At 33.8% G+C, this 17,740-nt stretch overlaps 2 protein-coding genes across 5 annotated transcripts; both read left to right on the top strand.

Annotated features, from left to right (window-relative positions):
- The first annotated feature begins 692 nt into the window (after positions 1-692).
- LOC107839154 (50S ribosomal protein HLP, mitochondrial) lies at positions 693-4,646 on the top strand. Of its 4 annotated transcripts, none has more exons than XM_047403169.1 (5): positions 717-852; positions 1,229-1,344; positions 2,254-2,301; positions 3,661-3,752; positions 4,011-4,646. In XM_047403169.1, the coding sequence occupies exons 3-5, from the start codon at positions 2,268-2,270 to the stop codon at positions 4,383-4,385; spliced, it is 501 nt and encodes a 166-aa protein (XP_047259125.1). In that variant the 5' UTR covers positions 717-852; positions 1,229-1,344; positions 2,254-2,267; the 3' UTR covers positions 4,386-4,646. The 4 variants fall into 4 exon arrangements, with proteins under 4 accessions (XP_016538012.1, XP_016538011.1, XP_047259125.1 ...); XM_047403168.1 differs by having other exon boundaries at positions 718-852; positions 3,658-3,752; XM_016682526.2 differs by lacking the exon at positions 1,229-1,344 and having other exon boundaries at positions 693-852.
- A 419-nt stretch (positions 4,647-5,065) lies between these two features.
- LOC107879228 lies at positions 5,066-17,113 on the top strand. The gene is made up of 14 exons (XM_047403170.1): positions 5,066-5,765; positions 6,515-6,675; positions 7,184-7,430; positions 7,528-7,599; positions 8,042-8,221; positions 8,849-9,223; positions 9,515-9,611; positions 10,027-10,141; positions 11,571-11,877; positions 14,508-14,626; positions 14,722-14,977; positions 15,730-15,831; positions 15,945-16,127; positions 16,492-17,113. The coding sequence occupies exons 2-14, from the start codon at positions 6,653-6,655 to the stop codon at positions 16,867-16,869; spliced, it is 2,454 nt and encodes an 817-aa protein (XP_047259126.1). The 5' UTR covers positions 5,066-5,765; positions 6,515-6,652; the 3' UTR covers positions 16,870-17,113.
- Positions 17,114-17,740: the final 627 nt, after the last annotated feature.

Genomic DNA, 17,740 nt, shown 5'->3' with positions numbered 1-17,740 from the left:
AGGAGTAGAAATAGCCTCATAGTATAATGTGAGGAATAAAATAGCCACATAATATAGCAAAAGACAGTTAACTTTATTAATGAAAGGAGTATAAATAGCCTCATAGTATAACGTGAGGAATAAAATAGCCACATAATATAACAAAAGACAATTAACTTTATTAATGAAAGGAGTATAAATAGCCTTGTATTATAATGGGGGGTAAAATAGCCACATGCGAAGGACAAAGTTAACCACTAAACAAAAGTATAAGGGTATAATCTAAATTATCCGTCTCAAATTTTCTAATTTAATTTTTTATTCTACTTATCTTTTTTTTTTCATCAATCAAGATAAAATATTTTTTTTCCTTCATTATACCCTTTGTAATTGATTACACCTTGTTACTAGCATTGAATTATTAAATCTTGAAAAATATTTCAAACACTTTGGTAATCCAATAATCCTAATTATCCATGCAAAAAATATTTTGGTATCAACCATATAATAACTCCATCAATATTGAAACAACATCATGACACAATTAATAGAGAAAAAAATGATAAAATTATATTACTAATTATTATTTTTTTAATAGTTGTGTTATCTCAATTTGGAATGGGTAATTAGAGAGGGAGTTAGGGAGTAATATTTATTACTACCAAAAAAAAGAAGGGTATAATATTAGATCATTTTCCCTAATTTTTTAAGCAGAGTAAAAATTTTAAAAATAAAATAAAATAAAAAGGGAGAAAAAGAGAGAAAAGAAAAACCATAAACCCTAAACCATTTTTCTCTCCTGGATCAACCATCCACAATATCACATCCTCATTTCTCACTTCATTCATATTCCTCCTATTTTCTTTTATAGCTGTAAGTATGGAATCTTCACACTTGACACATTGCTTTGCCAACTTTTCTAGATTATTGCATATCAAGAAAAGATCCAGTTTTTATATCAATTTAGCTAAAAAGATTACATCTTTATACATGTTTTGGATTATTTTTGGGGTTTTTCTTTCTGGGGTTTAGTTGTATTAATGGGTACTGCAAATTGGTGAAATCTTTTACTACTTTTTGAGGGGTTAAATCTTTTTTTTTTTTTTATTTGATTTGGATTAATTTTGTGGTTTTTTTTTTCTTGTAAATTTTCTGGGCTTAGGAATACTAATATGTATCTAAATTGGTGAGATTTTATTAATGTTCTAACCTCAGTTGCTAAATTGATTCATTTTCATACATTGTTTAGTTCATTGCATTGATAAAAATTGTGAGACATAGCAGTCTATAAAGCTATACTACCAGTGATATACTTGTTGATGAGGCTTAGGGAATTTACTAGTGGGACTAAGCTTCTTTAATCAGGTGTGATTTGTTCTTCTTTAAATTTGGGATGTCTTTAGTGAAACAAAGAGGTGGTTCCTTGGGGCTTTTGTCCCAATCAAAATGGCCGTCAAGTCCGAATGCTGGAATGAAAAAGGGGATTTTTGTAAAAAAAAAAAATTACTTAAATTTTGAAGGTTGCATCCTTCTTTTTGATAATAAAGTTTTTAGGATTCTGAATCTTGATGGAAGCCTGCAATTGCTTTTCTAGATAACCAATGGACACAGTACTTCATAGTTCATCCGCTTACAGTTCAAATTAATTCTTGATGGAATTTTGATGCCGGCCCTTATTCTCTCCATTTGAGTAACTGTGATTGTAATCAGATTACTAGATGTAGCATTAGTTTCTTGAAATGAGGCACTCATGATTCAGTTTGCAATGATCGTTCTCTAAAAATGGTGAAAATAAGGGGTAGACTGTCATTGCCCATCATGTGTTGGCCGTTGGTGGTAGTGACTTATGTAATTCAGCTGCAGAATTAACAGTCTTTGTGCAGAGAAGTATGGGTGATGATACTTTTGGTTTATTCTCTAAAATACTGTTGGTTTATGTTTACTAAACCCAAAATAATAGAAATCAGTAGATTGAGATGCTTATCCTTGTGTGTACCTGAAAAGTTTTATTAGCAATGTATTTTATGTGATGAGAGTTCTGAAGGGAAAGAGATAAGGGAGGAATAAGCTTTGGTGCTTGATCTGTTCTTTCCCTGAACATTGTCCACATGTTGAGTTACTGGCATAATATTGTACTTCACATAATATGATTAGTATTTACATGAAATCTATTTGAATATTGCTTACACTTATTGACAGACTTGGTGTTTAATATTGTACTGCTTGTGTTATGTCTATTTGTGGGTGGTTATTGACTTTCCATTCTTATCACAGAATCTTCTCCAAAGATGGCTACGTCTTCTTCTTCTCGGTTGGTTCGCGGTAAGGGCCTTTACTTTCTTTGACTTCTAATACGGAGCAGTATGCTATACATTGTGTGAAATGGAACATGTAACTCTTTAGCACTTTTTCAATGATGTGACAAATATGTTAAAATGTGGTGATCTATTCTCTATGATTCCTCTTTTAAGTAAATTCCATCCGTCTGAAGTTGGTGCTAATTGAACCCTAGATCATGAGCTTACTGATTCAAAGCTCTCATGAGATCTCGTTAGCATGCCGCATGCCTAGGTACAAGTTAAAGGGTTAGAATTCCTGATTCCGTTCCTATTTAGCCTTTTCTACTCCAACATCAACTTCGTCAACTAACTAATTGATCCTCGCCCATCTTTGGATACCTGTTAGGAGAATCCTCTCTCTCTTTCCTGCTTCTACAGGAAAGGTGATGTAGTTTCAGGTAGAACCTAAATGAGATGATTGAGGACAACAAACTGGAGTAAGTTTTTTTTTTTTCTTTAAATAAAGACGGGCCAAGATTTTGTTTGATCTGCAGAGTTAGGTAGTTACGTTATTGCCTGTTGGTGGATGGTCTAATGAACTTAGATTTTGTGTTTATGTGTTCTAGTTAAGTTAAACACAATGAGCTCATTTTATATTCCTTGCACGGAGCAGCTCATAAACAGGAACCACGTGTTCTAGTGGGGTTTGATATCAAAATCTCCGAGCAGTGAATTTCCTTTACATTCTTTACCGCATAGCAGGTAGAACTTAGATATATATAATTGTAAAGGGAGGGATTTTATTACCCATGTACAGGACAAAGTCTATATCTTAATATTGATTCTCTTTGATCAAGAAAACTATGGTTGAATCGATTTGCTCCATCCCGAGTTGAATACTCTCATTATCCAAAATGATGTTTATGCGGGATTCATTGTTCTACTTTATAAAGCTTTTCTTTGTTGTTTCTTTTAAATGTTTATTTTCTTGAAAGAAATAGATTAACTTTTACTTAGTCTCATAATCGCATTGATACAATATATTCTTTTGAGAAAGTTTTATTATTATTATTTTTTTTTTGAGAAAGGCATTAATACAATATATTTACACCTATTAACATATTTAATCATTTTTAAATGTTTGGCTCTTTTTTTCATTTCTGAAAAAGTTAAACGTGATGATTCAATTTGGAAGATGGAAGTAATATGATTCTTATCTGCTACAGACTCATCAACAAATTTTGCTGGACGACAACCTTTTGAAATGGTTGTCCAATATTGTCAGTTTTATGTGCATTAAGTAGTCCATTAGCAACTGCAACAGAATATTTTGCTATCTGCACCATCTATTGCATTCACTGCCTTCCTGTGCTTTAAAACACATGTAATGAAACTGCAGCAGTGGGTCGTTCATTGTTCAGTGGCCTCTGCAATAATGCTGACGGTTTAATGAGATCAGCACACGAGATGATGTGCAATCATTTGTTTCTCCAGGTTTGTTGCTATGCTTTTTAAATCACTCACCCTCAACACCTGTTCTTTTTCGGTTCATTTGCAATCTTAAGCAGTCATTGAGCACTAAATTTGGATGTTGCATGCATTTTGTCAAGGAAGCATCTTAATAACACATTACATGGCTATGAGTTGTTAGGAAAAAGGTCTTGAATCTTATGCATTTCAGTTGAGTAAGATTTGAACCGTCTCTTCTTCCACCGATTGTGAAGTTGCTTTACTTGTTTTTGGTCCTTTCAGCAACAAAGAACTTTCATACAAATGAGGACAAGTTTGAAAGTGGTGGACAATTCAGGTGCAAAGAGAGTGGCGTGCATCCAAGCACTGAAGGGCAAGAAAGGAGCAAGATTAGGCGACACAATAGTTTGCTCAGTAAAGGAAGCTCAGCCAGGCGGGAAGGTGAAGAAAGGAGAAGTGCATTATGGTGTCGTTGTTCGTGCTGCCATGCCAAGAGGCCGTTGTGATGGGAGCGAAATAAAGTTTGACGACAACGCTGTGGTACTTATCAACAAGCATGGTGATCCCATTGGAACCAGAGTTTTTGGTCCAGTGCCCCATGAGTTGAGGAAAAAGAAGCACAGCAAGATTCTTAGTCTTGCAGAGCATCTCGCGTAAGGTCACAGCATCTTTGCTTGTTAGGGATACCTCTACCGGTGATTATTCAGAGTTGCACGAATCGATTGGAAGACAGTTTTGCATTTATTGTATTTGTGGGAACCTGTTGTTGTTCACAAGCTGCAGAAGATGTTTGTTTTATCATCATAAACATTTGACTTGTACATATAATTGTTGGTGCTGTTTCTGCAACCAGTGCTTTAAGGCAAAATGTCCACAAACTGACTTAAAATAAATGCATCACTAGCACAATCAGAAGAAGATAGGGACTCGCTATTTCTTTTTCGGTGTCATCGTCGCCGCAATGGGCACATGCTTCTCAGTACTGGTTCATATTGAAATAAAAAACATGAGATGGAAATCTCAAATTCTCCAAAATGCTTGATATGGAAATTTCATATCAGGATTTCAGATTTTTAAAAATACAAAAATGGATTCACAAGTTATGTTTTGTTTAAAAAACACACCCACCATTTATATTTACCTAGTACCAAGCATCTATGTCATATATGTAAACAATAGTGTCATATATGTAAACAATAGTTATACTTCTAAGTACATTTATTTTTGGTTTGCAAGTCTCTTAAGAAAGACATTAACTGTAGGGTAATTTGATTAAATTGTACTTATTTATTACTCATTTCTATTTAATATACTTGTCTGTTTTGATTGTGAAAATGAAATTTCAAGCTACCTTCCATACGAATAATGTTTATCTTTTCTGAAGAAATTCCTCCAGTTTCAGTACATTCTTAAACTGAATTGTGAAAAATTCTTCCAATCTCTCCATTGTTAGATCTCAAAGTGTTTGTCACACATTCTCTTTTCAAATTATATGATGTTTCTGAATTGAAAATCTTTAGATAATAATTAATCAAATCCGATTAGAAAATATGAATACATGATTGAGAACTCTGAGGAAGAGTTACCCACCAAATGATCATTTTTCAACTAGAAAAAGTTGTTGAATACAATCGCTCTCAACACATACACGGCTCCTGAATTTATTGATTTTGTTCGTATACTTTTTATCAAATGTGTCTATTAAGCCAACCCATTTTAAGTCTGCATTCAAGAGCCGTGCACGTGAATCATAGGCAACCCACACGGAATATTCAACCAATCAAAATAAAACATCATCCGATTAAAAATAAAATCCAAGTTAGTGCTTGACACTTCATGTCAAAAAAAAAAATGTTACTTGATAAAGAAAATCCAAGAAAAAATTGAATGAATTCATTAATTTCTCTTAAAACAGGTGGTATATTTATCTTACTGACAAACGAAAGTCCTATAATATCCTATATTTTTGGCTGATTCGCGGAAGGAAACACAACAGCATCATTTTAGAATCACGATTTTGTGGCTCAATCTCATCAGGTAAAGTCACTTATGAGTTTCTATGACGTTTGTGTTCTTTCCCTCTTAAATATAGTGCCTACCTAATATATTGTTATAGTGATGGTATTTTGTAAATATCTAAAAAGAAAAAAGTTGGATTTTTTTTGTTCACAACAGAGCATAATTGCAGTTGAAGAAGATGAAGTCAACGAGGAAGAGAAATTCGTCATTGTTATTCGATGAAGTAAATAGCTTCAAATGAAAACAGAAAAAAAGTATATTGAGCTTTAAGTTAACAATGGCAAATCTGCCATTTAAAAGAAGAAAGGGGAGAGAGAGAGAGAGTCAGAGATGAGAAATAAGACGAGTGGAAGAAGTTAGGGCTAAATAATTAAAGAGGGAAAATATTGTCATTTTCAAATTCAAATCAGCACTTCTTTTACATTTTCACGCGCTCAACCAACGTGAAACACATAATGTGTCAGTCAGTGGCTCGGCAGAGTCGCCTTATCCGAACCCCCTTCGATGAAATATTATGTTATGATTTAAATTATTTTTTATGTATATATAGTTGGTGTTGAACCCCTTCAGTAAAAATTTTGGCTCCACCACTGGTGTCAGGTCAGACGCGGAAAAAATCAACAAATTCAGGCTACTTATGTGTTCCACTTTTTTTTTTTTTCCCATACATTTCTTGCACTTCAAACAATTAGATACTTGTAGACAATTGATGGAGAACAAGTTTCAGTTTTATACATTTATCAAATCTCTCCTACTTTTGTGCTCAGTATCTTGTGAAGTATTAAATGCATACTCGTGGATAGCTGCTTTGCCATATTTTGCTGCGCATGAAAAGCCATATATAAGAAAGCAATTAGCTTCAATTGAAAATCAACTGGAGCCTTCTTCAACCAGGACTACTCTCAATGGCAGAAAACAAAACCACAAAGTATTGAATTTCTGCTTCTAGCATTTGTACACTTCGAAGCATTTCATCTTAACTGATTTATGTGACTCAAGTTTTTTTAGTATGCTTAAAAAAGATAAGACATATTTTTAGAAATTTATAGTCATACAAATGATATGACATGTTTTAGACTGCAATTTATATGTTTCATAAGGTTCAAACTATGTCATGTAAATTGGAAGACATGAAGTAGTTACTACTCCCGTCATTTCTGTTTATTTGTCCTACGTTTCTTATTTAGTCTATTTCAACAAAAAAAAAAAACGTCTTTTTTTTTACAACTCTTTTATTTCAACTTTCAATGTGACATGTTTAAAACGACAAGATTGAAAAACATCTTGGTGCATTCTACATATGTTTGGTTTTAAGACCAGAAGAGTTAAAAAGTCTTTCTACTTTCAAAATTTTTGTGTCAAATTAAACTTAGACAAACTGAAACGGAGGGAGTACTTGCTTTGAGTACTGTCTTGATAATTAATTCTACCTGCAGGTATGCAGTAGTTACAGGGGGAAACAAAGGGATTGGATTCGAAATATGCAGGCAGCTAGCTTCTCATGGAGTATTGGTGATTTTAACTGCTAGAAATGAGAAGAGAGGGATTGAAGCTTTGGAGAAACTCAGAGGATTTGGTTTGGCTGAAAATCTGGTGTTTCAGCAGCTTGATGTATTGGATCCTTCTGGTGTTGCTTCTTTGGCTGATTTTGTCAAGGCAAAATTTGTCAGGCTTGATATCTTGGTACCTAATATAATGTTCTGGGTTTAACTTTCTTGTTTTTATGACCAAAACAAATTAAATGGGCTGTGGATGTATATATATATTTTCTTTGGTTTAGGTGAACAATGCAGGAATAGTTGGAGTCAATGTAGATGTTGATGCCTTAAGAGCTAAACAAGAGTCCAGTGAGGTAAGACCTTTTAACTTGAATCAATCTATCAATTGCTCCCTCTATTTTAATTTGTTTCTCTTATTTTCCTTTTTTGTCCGTATAAAAAGATGTCATGTTTAACACCACAAGAACTTACACTCATGTCATAATGTATGTTCTGTGATGCGCCTAAGAGAATTCACAACCCCGAAGATTTATCATAATGTATTAGACAGCTCTCAAATTAACTGTTAGACCTTTCATTTTACTACATTCTTTGTTTAGAGATAGAATTAACCATGAAAACGGCTTGATGTTTCCGCTGTAGTCAAGAAACCAGAACAAGTCCCGTCTTTATCTTGAAATCTATTAGATTCTAAATCAAGCAACATGATCAGTAGCCAGTAGCCATTACTCTCTCTATATGGAAAGATCAACATTTGACATCGCATTCTTTATTTTATCATTCTTTGTGCTATAGACCGGAGAAGCTCCAGTCAATTGGAACGGCATATTGACAGAGTCCCGCGAGTTGGCAAAGGAGTGTCTTGAAACAAACTATTATGGTGTGAAAAGAATGATGGAAGCATTTATTCCACTCCTCCAGTTATCTAAGTTGCCGAGGATTGTGAACGTTTCTTCCTCCATGGGTAGGCTAAAGGTATTAACCTGATAACGTTTCTTCAGAATCTTTTGCAACTTTACCACATTTACATTATAGCTACATTCAGTTCAGCGTGATTTAACATTTCAATTTTTAGGCGTATGCTGGCATACTTGGCCCATGCAAATGGTTAATTCTGAATAAGAGTATGATTAAAAGTTTGAAGCTACTCGAATCTACATTTTCTTACCATCTTTGTTCAAACTAGACACGGCGGGGACGAGTTGAGGTGTCTAGATGTACATTCTCAAAGTTGGAGTGTTTAGTTTCCCGTTCATGAAGCCAAGTAAAGGTGTCTATCTATCTATCCATTTATTATGCCGTGACTTAGAACTTACTCGTTTACTCTTCTAGCAATTAAAATAAGATTAGCAGACACTGAAGAAGTATTAAAAAAGTAGAGACTTATTGATACAAAAACATGATCTAGTTTTAGTGTAGTCAATTTTTCTATTTCTCATTAAAATACGAAGGGGATGTTTCTCCGCACAATACGTTAACAATCACAGGAAACTTAATAAAGATGATGAAACTGATTAAGCTAGGATACTTATCGGCAAATTTGACTATTCAATGTTGATAATCCATGAGTAGCTGAGTGAAATTTCCCAACTGCATTTCCAGAACTTGACACATGAATGGGCTAAAGGAGTATTAAGTGACGGTGAAAACCTCACCGAAGAAAAAATAGAAGAGGTGATAAATCAATATTTGAAGGACTTCAAAGAAGATTCACTTCAAGCCAAGGGCTGGCCTTCTTGCATGTCAGCCTACATACTCTCTAAAGCAGCGATGAACGCGTACTCGAGGATCATGGCAAAGAAGCGTCCGCCTATACAGATCAATTGCGTCTGCCCTGGTTATGTGAAAACAGGCGATTACGGTCATGGGATATTGTCTACTGAAGAAGGTGCAGAGAGTCCTGTAAGTCTTGCTCTGCAGCCTGATGATGGTCCTTCTGGTTTGTTCTTTGATCGGAAAGAAGTTTCGTCATTCGAATGAGAGTATATTGTTCAATGTAAACGCATAGCTGACCATACCTTTAGTGAAATACAATTGTGTGTTGTACCTGATTGTTTGAAGGATATATTTGAACTTGACAATCAGAAATGTTTGTCACTATAGGAGTTTCCAGGGAGTTTTAACACCATTTTGTGTTACCTTACTAAAGTAACCGGACTAGTTTAATTAGTAGCAGGATTATATCAATCAACTGCTCCTTAATTCCAAAAAAGTTCGGATTGGCTATATGAATCATCTGTCCGTTCTGCTATACACTGTTTTATTCAGATTTACTCGACTTCCCTTGCCAATAACAGGCCTAATATAAATGGCATGTCGCTTGACGAAAAGCAGCCGTGCCTGCGTCGAGCACATAATATTCACCGTATATTATTGAAAAATATATTCCAAGAACACAAGAGTTATATGAATAAGAACACAAAGATGAAGATACGACAGTATTTAAGTCAGCTTGTGGACATTATGCCTTGAGCACTGATTGGAGAAACAGCACTGCGCCTTGAGCACCAACAATTACATGTACAAGTCAAAATGCTTATATGATAAATATACATTCATTTGCTTGTAACTTTTATGTCAATCTGCATATAGTTGGATTTGGTTGCACCCTGATGGCTTGAGATCTTTTTGTATAGTTTGTATGGAAAATGGCCAAAAATATGTTGGGGAACACCGAAAAATAATAATAATAACCACAACAGCAAATTAATAATAACAACAATATTATTTTTCCGTTGTGGTTATTATTATTATTTTTCGTTGTTCCCCAACAATCTAAGAAACTATGGCATATAATTTTGATACTAAGACCGTTGATGATACTGATGTTGGTGTTGCTATGGCTGCTTCCATTCCAGTCAGTTTGTCAGAAGATTATGGTACTGCAGAATACAGGTATGAAAATAAATTTGGCTGCATGTCTAATGTTAATAATAGAATCTTCATAGAAAATGCATCTCAATGCAAGAGAATATGTGAAAAGAAATGACAATCTCGCTAAGTCAAAAATAAATTTGACTGAAACGGATGATATAATTATTGTGGTCATTTCAGAAATGAATATTGAGACCAATGTGAGAAATTGGGTGGTAGACTCTGATGCTACCAGACACATTTGTATAAATAAAAATGATTTTATATCATACACCCAAGTTGAGAAAGAAGAAGAAATTGTTTATCTTGGGACCTCGAGAACTATTTAAGTTCTTGGAAAAGGCAAAGTTCTTCTCAAACTCACATCTGGTAAACCCTTGGCATTGAGTAATGTGCTATATGTTCCTAATATCAGAATTAATTTGATTTCTGTGGCATTATTAGGAAAAGCTGAAATAAAGGTTATATTTGAAAATAATGAGGTCATATTAACTAATTATGATATTCTTATTGGAAATGGATATTGTAATCATGGACTTTATGTACTTTATTATCAGTGATAATGCATCAGCTTCTACTTATATGATTGAGTCTATTTCTTTATGGCATGCTAGATTAGGACATGTTAATATTAAATATATAAAGAATATGCAATTACTTGATCTAATATCTGGTTTAAGTTCAAGTAATTTTGATAAATGTGAAATATGTGCTGAAACTAAAATTACTAAAAAAGTCATGTTTTCCAGTTGATAGAGAAACTGAATTGTTATCTTTGATTCACACTGATTTGGGTGATTTAAAACAAACTATGACTAGAGGTGGTAAAAGATATTATGTGACATTTATTGATGATTTCTCTAGATTCACTAAGTTGTAGTTGCTTAGAAATAAAGATGATGCATTTGATGCTTTTGTGTCTTATAAATCTGAAGTTGAAAATCAACTTAGTAGAAAAATCAAGAGAATTAGATCTGATCTGCCAAGACTATTCTCAATGGCAGCAAACAAAGCCACAAAGTACTGAATTTCTGCTTCTAGCATTTATATCATCTTTAACTGATTTATGTGATACAAGTTTTTTAGTATGCTCAAAAAAGATGACATATTTTTAGAAATTTATAGTCATACAAATGATATGACATGTTTAAGACTTATTTTAAAAGTATTTTTCTTTCCTAGGTTTCATGCAGTTAAAACTATGTCACATAAATTGAAAGACATGAAGTAGTTAGCACTCCCAGCATTTCAATTTATTCGTATCTTTTTGCTTAATCTATTTTTTAAAAAAGGGTCTTTTTTCTATTAGCTACTCTTTAGTTTCAATTTTTCAAATGGATAATAAAGATACAAAAGTCAAAAGTTTCATACTTTCTTAATGTCCCATGTCAAATCAAAATCACACAAACTTTGTTTTTTACTCTGTGTTGATTACTAATTCTACCTGCAGGTATGCAGTAGTTACAGGGGGAAACAAAGGGATTGGACTTGAAATATGTAGGCAGCTAGCTTCTCATGGAGTGCTGGTGATTTTAACTGCTAGAAATGAGAAGAGAGGGATTGAAGCTTTGGAGAAGCTCAAAGGATTTGGTTTGGCTGAAAAGTTGGTGTTTCAGCAGCTTGATGTAGTGGATCCTTCTAGTGTTGCTTCTTTGGCTGATTTTGTTAAGACAAAATTTGGCAGGCTTGATATCTTGGTATGGCTTGTCCTGCAGCCTGATGATGGCCCTTCTGGTTTATTCTTTGATCGGAAAGAAGTCTCATCATTCGAATGAGATTATGTTGTTCGTTGTAAACGTGCAGCTGATTATATATATAATCCTACGAGCCTTAGAATAACATGTACTAATTATCTTTAGTGAAATACAATTGTGTGTTGTACTAATATTCTTCTCTAATGATGTGTTGAGCTTGAATTGAAAATCAGAATATGGCCATGACCCTAATCTTTGTCAATGAGTTTCCAGGAAGTTCTATCACCATTTTGTATGTTACCTCACTCACTAAAGTAACAGGACTAGTTTAGTACCAGCATTATATCAATCAACTGCTCCTTAATCCTTAAAGGGTCGTTTGATTTGAAAATTGTTATCCGGAATAACTAATACCGGGATTAGTTATCCCCGGATAACTTATCTCACCATGTATATGGGATAAGTTATCCCATCACTAAGGGGAAAATGATGGGGTAAGTTATCTCGGGTTAGATTAATTCCTCCAACCAAACAAAGGAAAATGCATTCTTTTATTTTATCCTGGGATAAAAATTTTCAAACCAAACGACCCCAAGGTTTTGGGTTGACTATATGAATTATCCGCTGCTAAACTGTTTTATTCTGATTTACACAACTTTCTTGTCAAACAACACAACCTACTTTAAGTGTCATGTTGCTTTGACTCTCCAAAACGATACCACTTTTATTTTTAATAATCGTGGTATTCGTGCTAGTTTGCGTGCACTTCGACTAAATCCACGGGATACCTGCCACCTCCCACCAGCAACAGGTATCAGGTAACTCTGTCCACCAAGGTTAGAACAGATGGGAAGAAAACAACTAGTGTTTATCTTTGCTGGGAATTGAATCTAAGACCTCATGGTGCTAATCCCAACTTCATTGAGCCACTAGACGATACGCTTGGGTAAAACGATACCACTTTTCGAGGACCTTGTTGGGAAAAACAACACACATAATTAATATTTGCAGTGTATATCAACACACATAATCGATATCACTTTTCGAGGACCTTGTTGGGAAAAACAACACACATAATTAATATTTGTAGTTTACTTCCTCCGTTCCAAATTATCCGTCCTAAATTGAGGTGGCACATTGATTAAAAAAAATAATAAATAACATGACTAGTTTATCATAATATCCCTATTAAATGATTTTGACATTTTAATTTAAAGAAAAAGTAATTAATACAAAGGGTAAAACATGAATTTTTTTTTATCTCAATTGATTAATGAAAAAACAAGTAAAATAAACATCAAATTAGAAAATTTGGAACGGATAATTTGGAATGAAGGGAGTATATAATAGCAATAATTCTGTGTAGATTACATTGAGAATTCACATGAAATTCCTTTTGAATAAGGGGAAAATCACGTATAGAAAGTAATTTATATTGTGTAGACGCAAGTACTGCAAAAATTACTATACACTCAAAAGAAATAACTTCTTTTAATTTTTCATGTCACTACAATATTTCTCACTCAATATTTTTCCGCACCGACTATTTCTCTAACAGTGAATGCTTACAACTTATGTCTTTTTTGCAAGAGACGCTCAAGTTTATAGATACAAGATTTTCATTTTTACAGATTGGAGATCTAAAAAAGTCATTTCCTTCTATTCTATATGCAAATGGCCTCAAGAAATCATTTCCTCCCAAAAGTCAAGTTGACATTTTTGAATGTAGGAAGACAGGGGCGGAGCTACAGTCACCGAAGGATGGTTAGATGAATATCTTTTGTCGGGATTTTTTTTGAGTATATAGATTAAATATAGATATTTATGGTTATATACATGTTGTTGCACACCTTTGATAAATTAGAGAAGCATAATTCAGTGGTGAGGAGTGTTGGTCAAAAGTGTGCACTTTCACATTAACAACCTGGGTTCGAACCTTGACAGGTAAATTAAGCCTTAACTTCAGATATTTAGCTAAATTGTGCTTTTACATGGTACACAACTCTTAGAACAAGACTCCATGTAGGCAGTTAGTACTCTTTTCAATTTAATTTACTTGTCTGATTTTGACACAGATATAAAAATTAAGAAAACAAGAAGTAGATGCTCAGCAGATTCTCGAAACAAACATTCAAAATGGGGAAAATGCAGACCATCATTTTGAAATTCGTAACTAAGCAAGTTGGAATAATGGTCAAGAAAAGAAAAGTGATTTGGCAACTTGCTTTTGTGTCAACATGTACAGTGGTCCATTTTGTGCCAAATTTTCAAACTATTTAACACAAACAAATATAAAATATGAATAATAGTCAAAGTATGAAAAAATTTATATTATCCAAAAGGAAACATCCATCATTATTAGTATGTACCAAAAAAACAACTAATATTATTTTATGACCAGCTAAGTCTATCGCATCTTGGGAAATACGCCAAATTCATAAAACAACTAATATTATTTTATGACCAGCTAAGTCTATCGCATCTTGGGAAATACGCCAAATTCATAGATGACAGGCCTCAAATTAAATTCTATTGTCCAACAAGGAACTACTGCTACTATTTTTAAACACAAGAAAGAGGACAAACTTTACATGAGAAATAACGTAATAAATAGCCGACAATACATTAGCCTCCCTTATTTCATTCCTAACTATATCCAGTATTATATAATTCCATCTACTATAGTGAAATAGTTCTACCAAACCCAATGCACTGTTAGTTACATAAGCCTGCTTAGACCAAAAAAGCTGGATATCAAGAATCAAGATCTACTAATCCTTTCAACAATGGCAGAGAAAACCACCAGCACAAGGTAACCTTAATGACATAGTTTTCCTATGATGTTATTGTCTGTGTGTATAACTTAAATTCTCTTGAGCATTTCTAAGAAATATGTGTTATGATCAGGTATGCAGTAGTGACTGGGGGGAACAAAGGGATAGGATATGAAACATGCAGACAATTAGCAAGCAAAGGTGTAGTGGTTGTGTTGACATCAAGAGATGAAAAGAAAGGCATTGAAGCTATTGAAAGGCTTAAAAAGGAGACAAACATTACTAATAATGATCAAATTTTGTTTCATCAGCTTGATGTTATGGATCCAACTAGTATTTCTTCTCTTGTGGACTTCATCAAGACCAAATTTGAAAGGCTCGATATTCTGGTAAGTACTATTTAAAATAAAGAATACACATTTGCTTAAGATTTAGATGTTTAGGAGTACTATTTATCACTCCGCCGTGCAATCTATATATATAGAGAGAGAGGGGGGTGGGTGGATGTTTTATGTATTAATTAGTTGTTCTTGAGGTCACAAATATTCCTAGCTTAAATTTGTTTGACGTAACAAGAAGTCATTTATTACTTTTTTTTTTTTTTTCAGATCCACCTAGTTTACTGATTCAATTAGTGAAGTATATATTATTCAAATAAAATGTTCAAGGAGAAGTAAGAATAATTTAGACAAACAATCTTACAGGGGTTATACAAATATTGAAAAAGGACAAATAGTTGGCATGAACGTGAGGGAGTGGTTTTAATCTTCTTGGTGTGTACTATTGAGGGGTGGAGTAGAAGCACCGGTCCTTCAGTCAACTTGCTTGTGCATGTTGTTACCTACCATAGGACCTTCGTCAGCAAAGCAAAAAAAGAGCAGGAACAAGAGGTTGTTCTCTTGTAGTGATGGGATAGTTGAAATTTCTCCATCGTCAAGTTAATCAAAGATTTCGATTGAGTTAAACAAAAAAGTCTTGAGCTTATAAAATTTGTGTTTGTCGTCCTATTGAATTTATTTTTTAGAGTTTTGAGATTCTTCTCCAGCCTAATTAAGTTCCTTAATTCGATTCCTTTAATTACCCTCATCAACATCAATTTCACATTCTTAAAAGAAATGGAGAAATTACGATTGCTTTGCAGGTTAACAACGCAGGGGTTGGTGGATTAATGATGGAAGGAGATTATGTTATACTAAAAGATTTAATAGAAAGAGATTTCGTAACCATTTCTACTGAAACTGAAGTAAGTAAGATTTCAATTTTAATTAATATGTTGCACTAAATTAAATTTCATCTTCATTGTATTATAGATTATAGCTGGTGCAACAATTTAATTAATTATTTTTATGCATGCAGGAAGAGGGTGATAGGAAGATCAAATCAATTGCAGGTATTGTTACAAATTATGAGTTGACAAAACAATGCCTAGAGACTAACTACTATGGTGCAAAAAGGATGACTGAAGCATTTATCCCTCTCCTTCAGCTCTCTAATTCACCAAGGATTGTTAATGTTGCTTTTTTCTTGGGAAAGTTAAAGGTAAATATAATATATAGTAAATTAATGGAAATGATCTCTTTTGACCAATTCCTCTTAAATATATTTAGTTTAGCTTAGTCTATAGTTGTTTCAAGTGTGATTTGCTACCTTCTTTGATTTCGTCAAAGTGCTGTAATTTGAAGTGTCATGGGTTCAAGCCTTTTGGAAATAGCCTCTGACTGAAATGCAAGGTCCGGCTGTGTACAATACACTTATGTGGTGGGCAATTTCTCTACATTTTGTTCATGTAGTTAGTGTCCTTATGATATATATCATGGACTATTGCTATTGCGTAACTGATCGTGTACAATTGCGCGCTAACTATAATTTACTTAGTGATTTTCGGTTTCCTTTTTCTCTACAGCTATTGTGCAACGTATGGGCTAAAAATGTGCTAAGTGATGCTAACAGCCTGACAGAAGAAAGGGTGGATCAAGTGTCGAATGAATTTCTCAAAGATTTTACAGAGAATTCAGTAGAAGCCAAGGGTTGGCCAAGTTACTTCGCGGCTTACAAAGTCTCAAAAGCATCGTTGATTGCCTACACAAGAGTTTTAGCTACCAAATACCCGAATTTTAGGATAAATTCTGTATGCCCTGGCTTTTGCGGTACAGACATGACCGCGTATACTGGGAGCTTAACTGCTGAAGAAGGGGCTGAAAGCTTGGTGAATCTTGCTTTGTTGCCAAACGATGGACCTTCTGGCGCCTTCTTTTACAGAAAGGAGGTCACTTCTTTTTGAACACGGATGATCATTCAACTATTAATTGTACATGAGCTCGGGGGAATCCAGTATATCTATCGATGTAAGAAGAATAAGAACTCACTCTGTCGACTGATCAGAAACCATAACCTTTAAATTCCTGTCAATTTTCTCCTAAAAACATGAAAATTAAAGGATCTCTGTCTGCATAATATGTTAGTATAATAATCACAGGTAACTTAATGTATGTAATGTGAGTTAATTAATGCTATTATTTGGATAATCCCAGGCTCCAACCATGAGTATTAACTATTGACAGGGAAAACCTGCTGCCAATTTCTTTCGCGAAAAGGCCCTAAAATATTTGTTGGATGTAGCGAGCAAAAAGTTCACATTGGTAACTGAAAAGATTGAAAAGTTACATATATGGACTTAGATCTCTTACTGGTGCGAGACCGTTTAAGGAAAACCGTGTGGACTAGGCGCAAATTGGATAATATCACATCATGTTAAGAATATCTTTAAGCTGATATATCCCAACAATATTGTAATCTGTTTAACAAAATCACAATCTCAAAGAACATAAGCGTCTTATTTCCTGTATTATTTTTAAACCTTTCATGGAAGAAATGGGGAACAAGAAGTTCATATATTACCCGTTCATGTGGATCAAGATGTAAATCGCTATTTAATTTAGGAAGATGCATAGTGCGTACATAAATGATATTAAGTAATTAAACAAAGTACAAGAAGCAGATCATATGATCCTCCAAATATATTTGAAATGTAAACTACAAGCAAACATTTTAAAATTAAATTCATTACTAAATTATTATTATAAATTTAGGAAGATGCGTACTGCGTGCGTATATGATATTAAGTAGTTAAAAGAAATACAAGAAGCAGATCA

Source organism: Capsicum annuum, unplaced genomic scaffold (genome assembly GCF_002878395.1).
Source record: "Capsicum annuum cultivar UCD-10X-F1 unplaced genomic scaffold, UCD10Xv1.1 ctg3524, whole genome shotgun sequence".
Classification (NCBI taxonomy): Eukaryota; Viridiplantae; Streptophyta; class Magnoliopsida; order Solanales; family Solanaceae; genus Capsicum; species Capsicum annuum.
The sequence above is the reverse complement of the archived record's forward strand: the minus strand, read 5'-3'. Positions and strand labels throughout refer to the sequence as shown.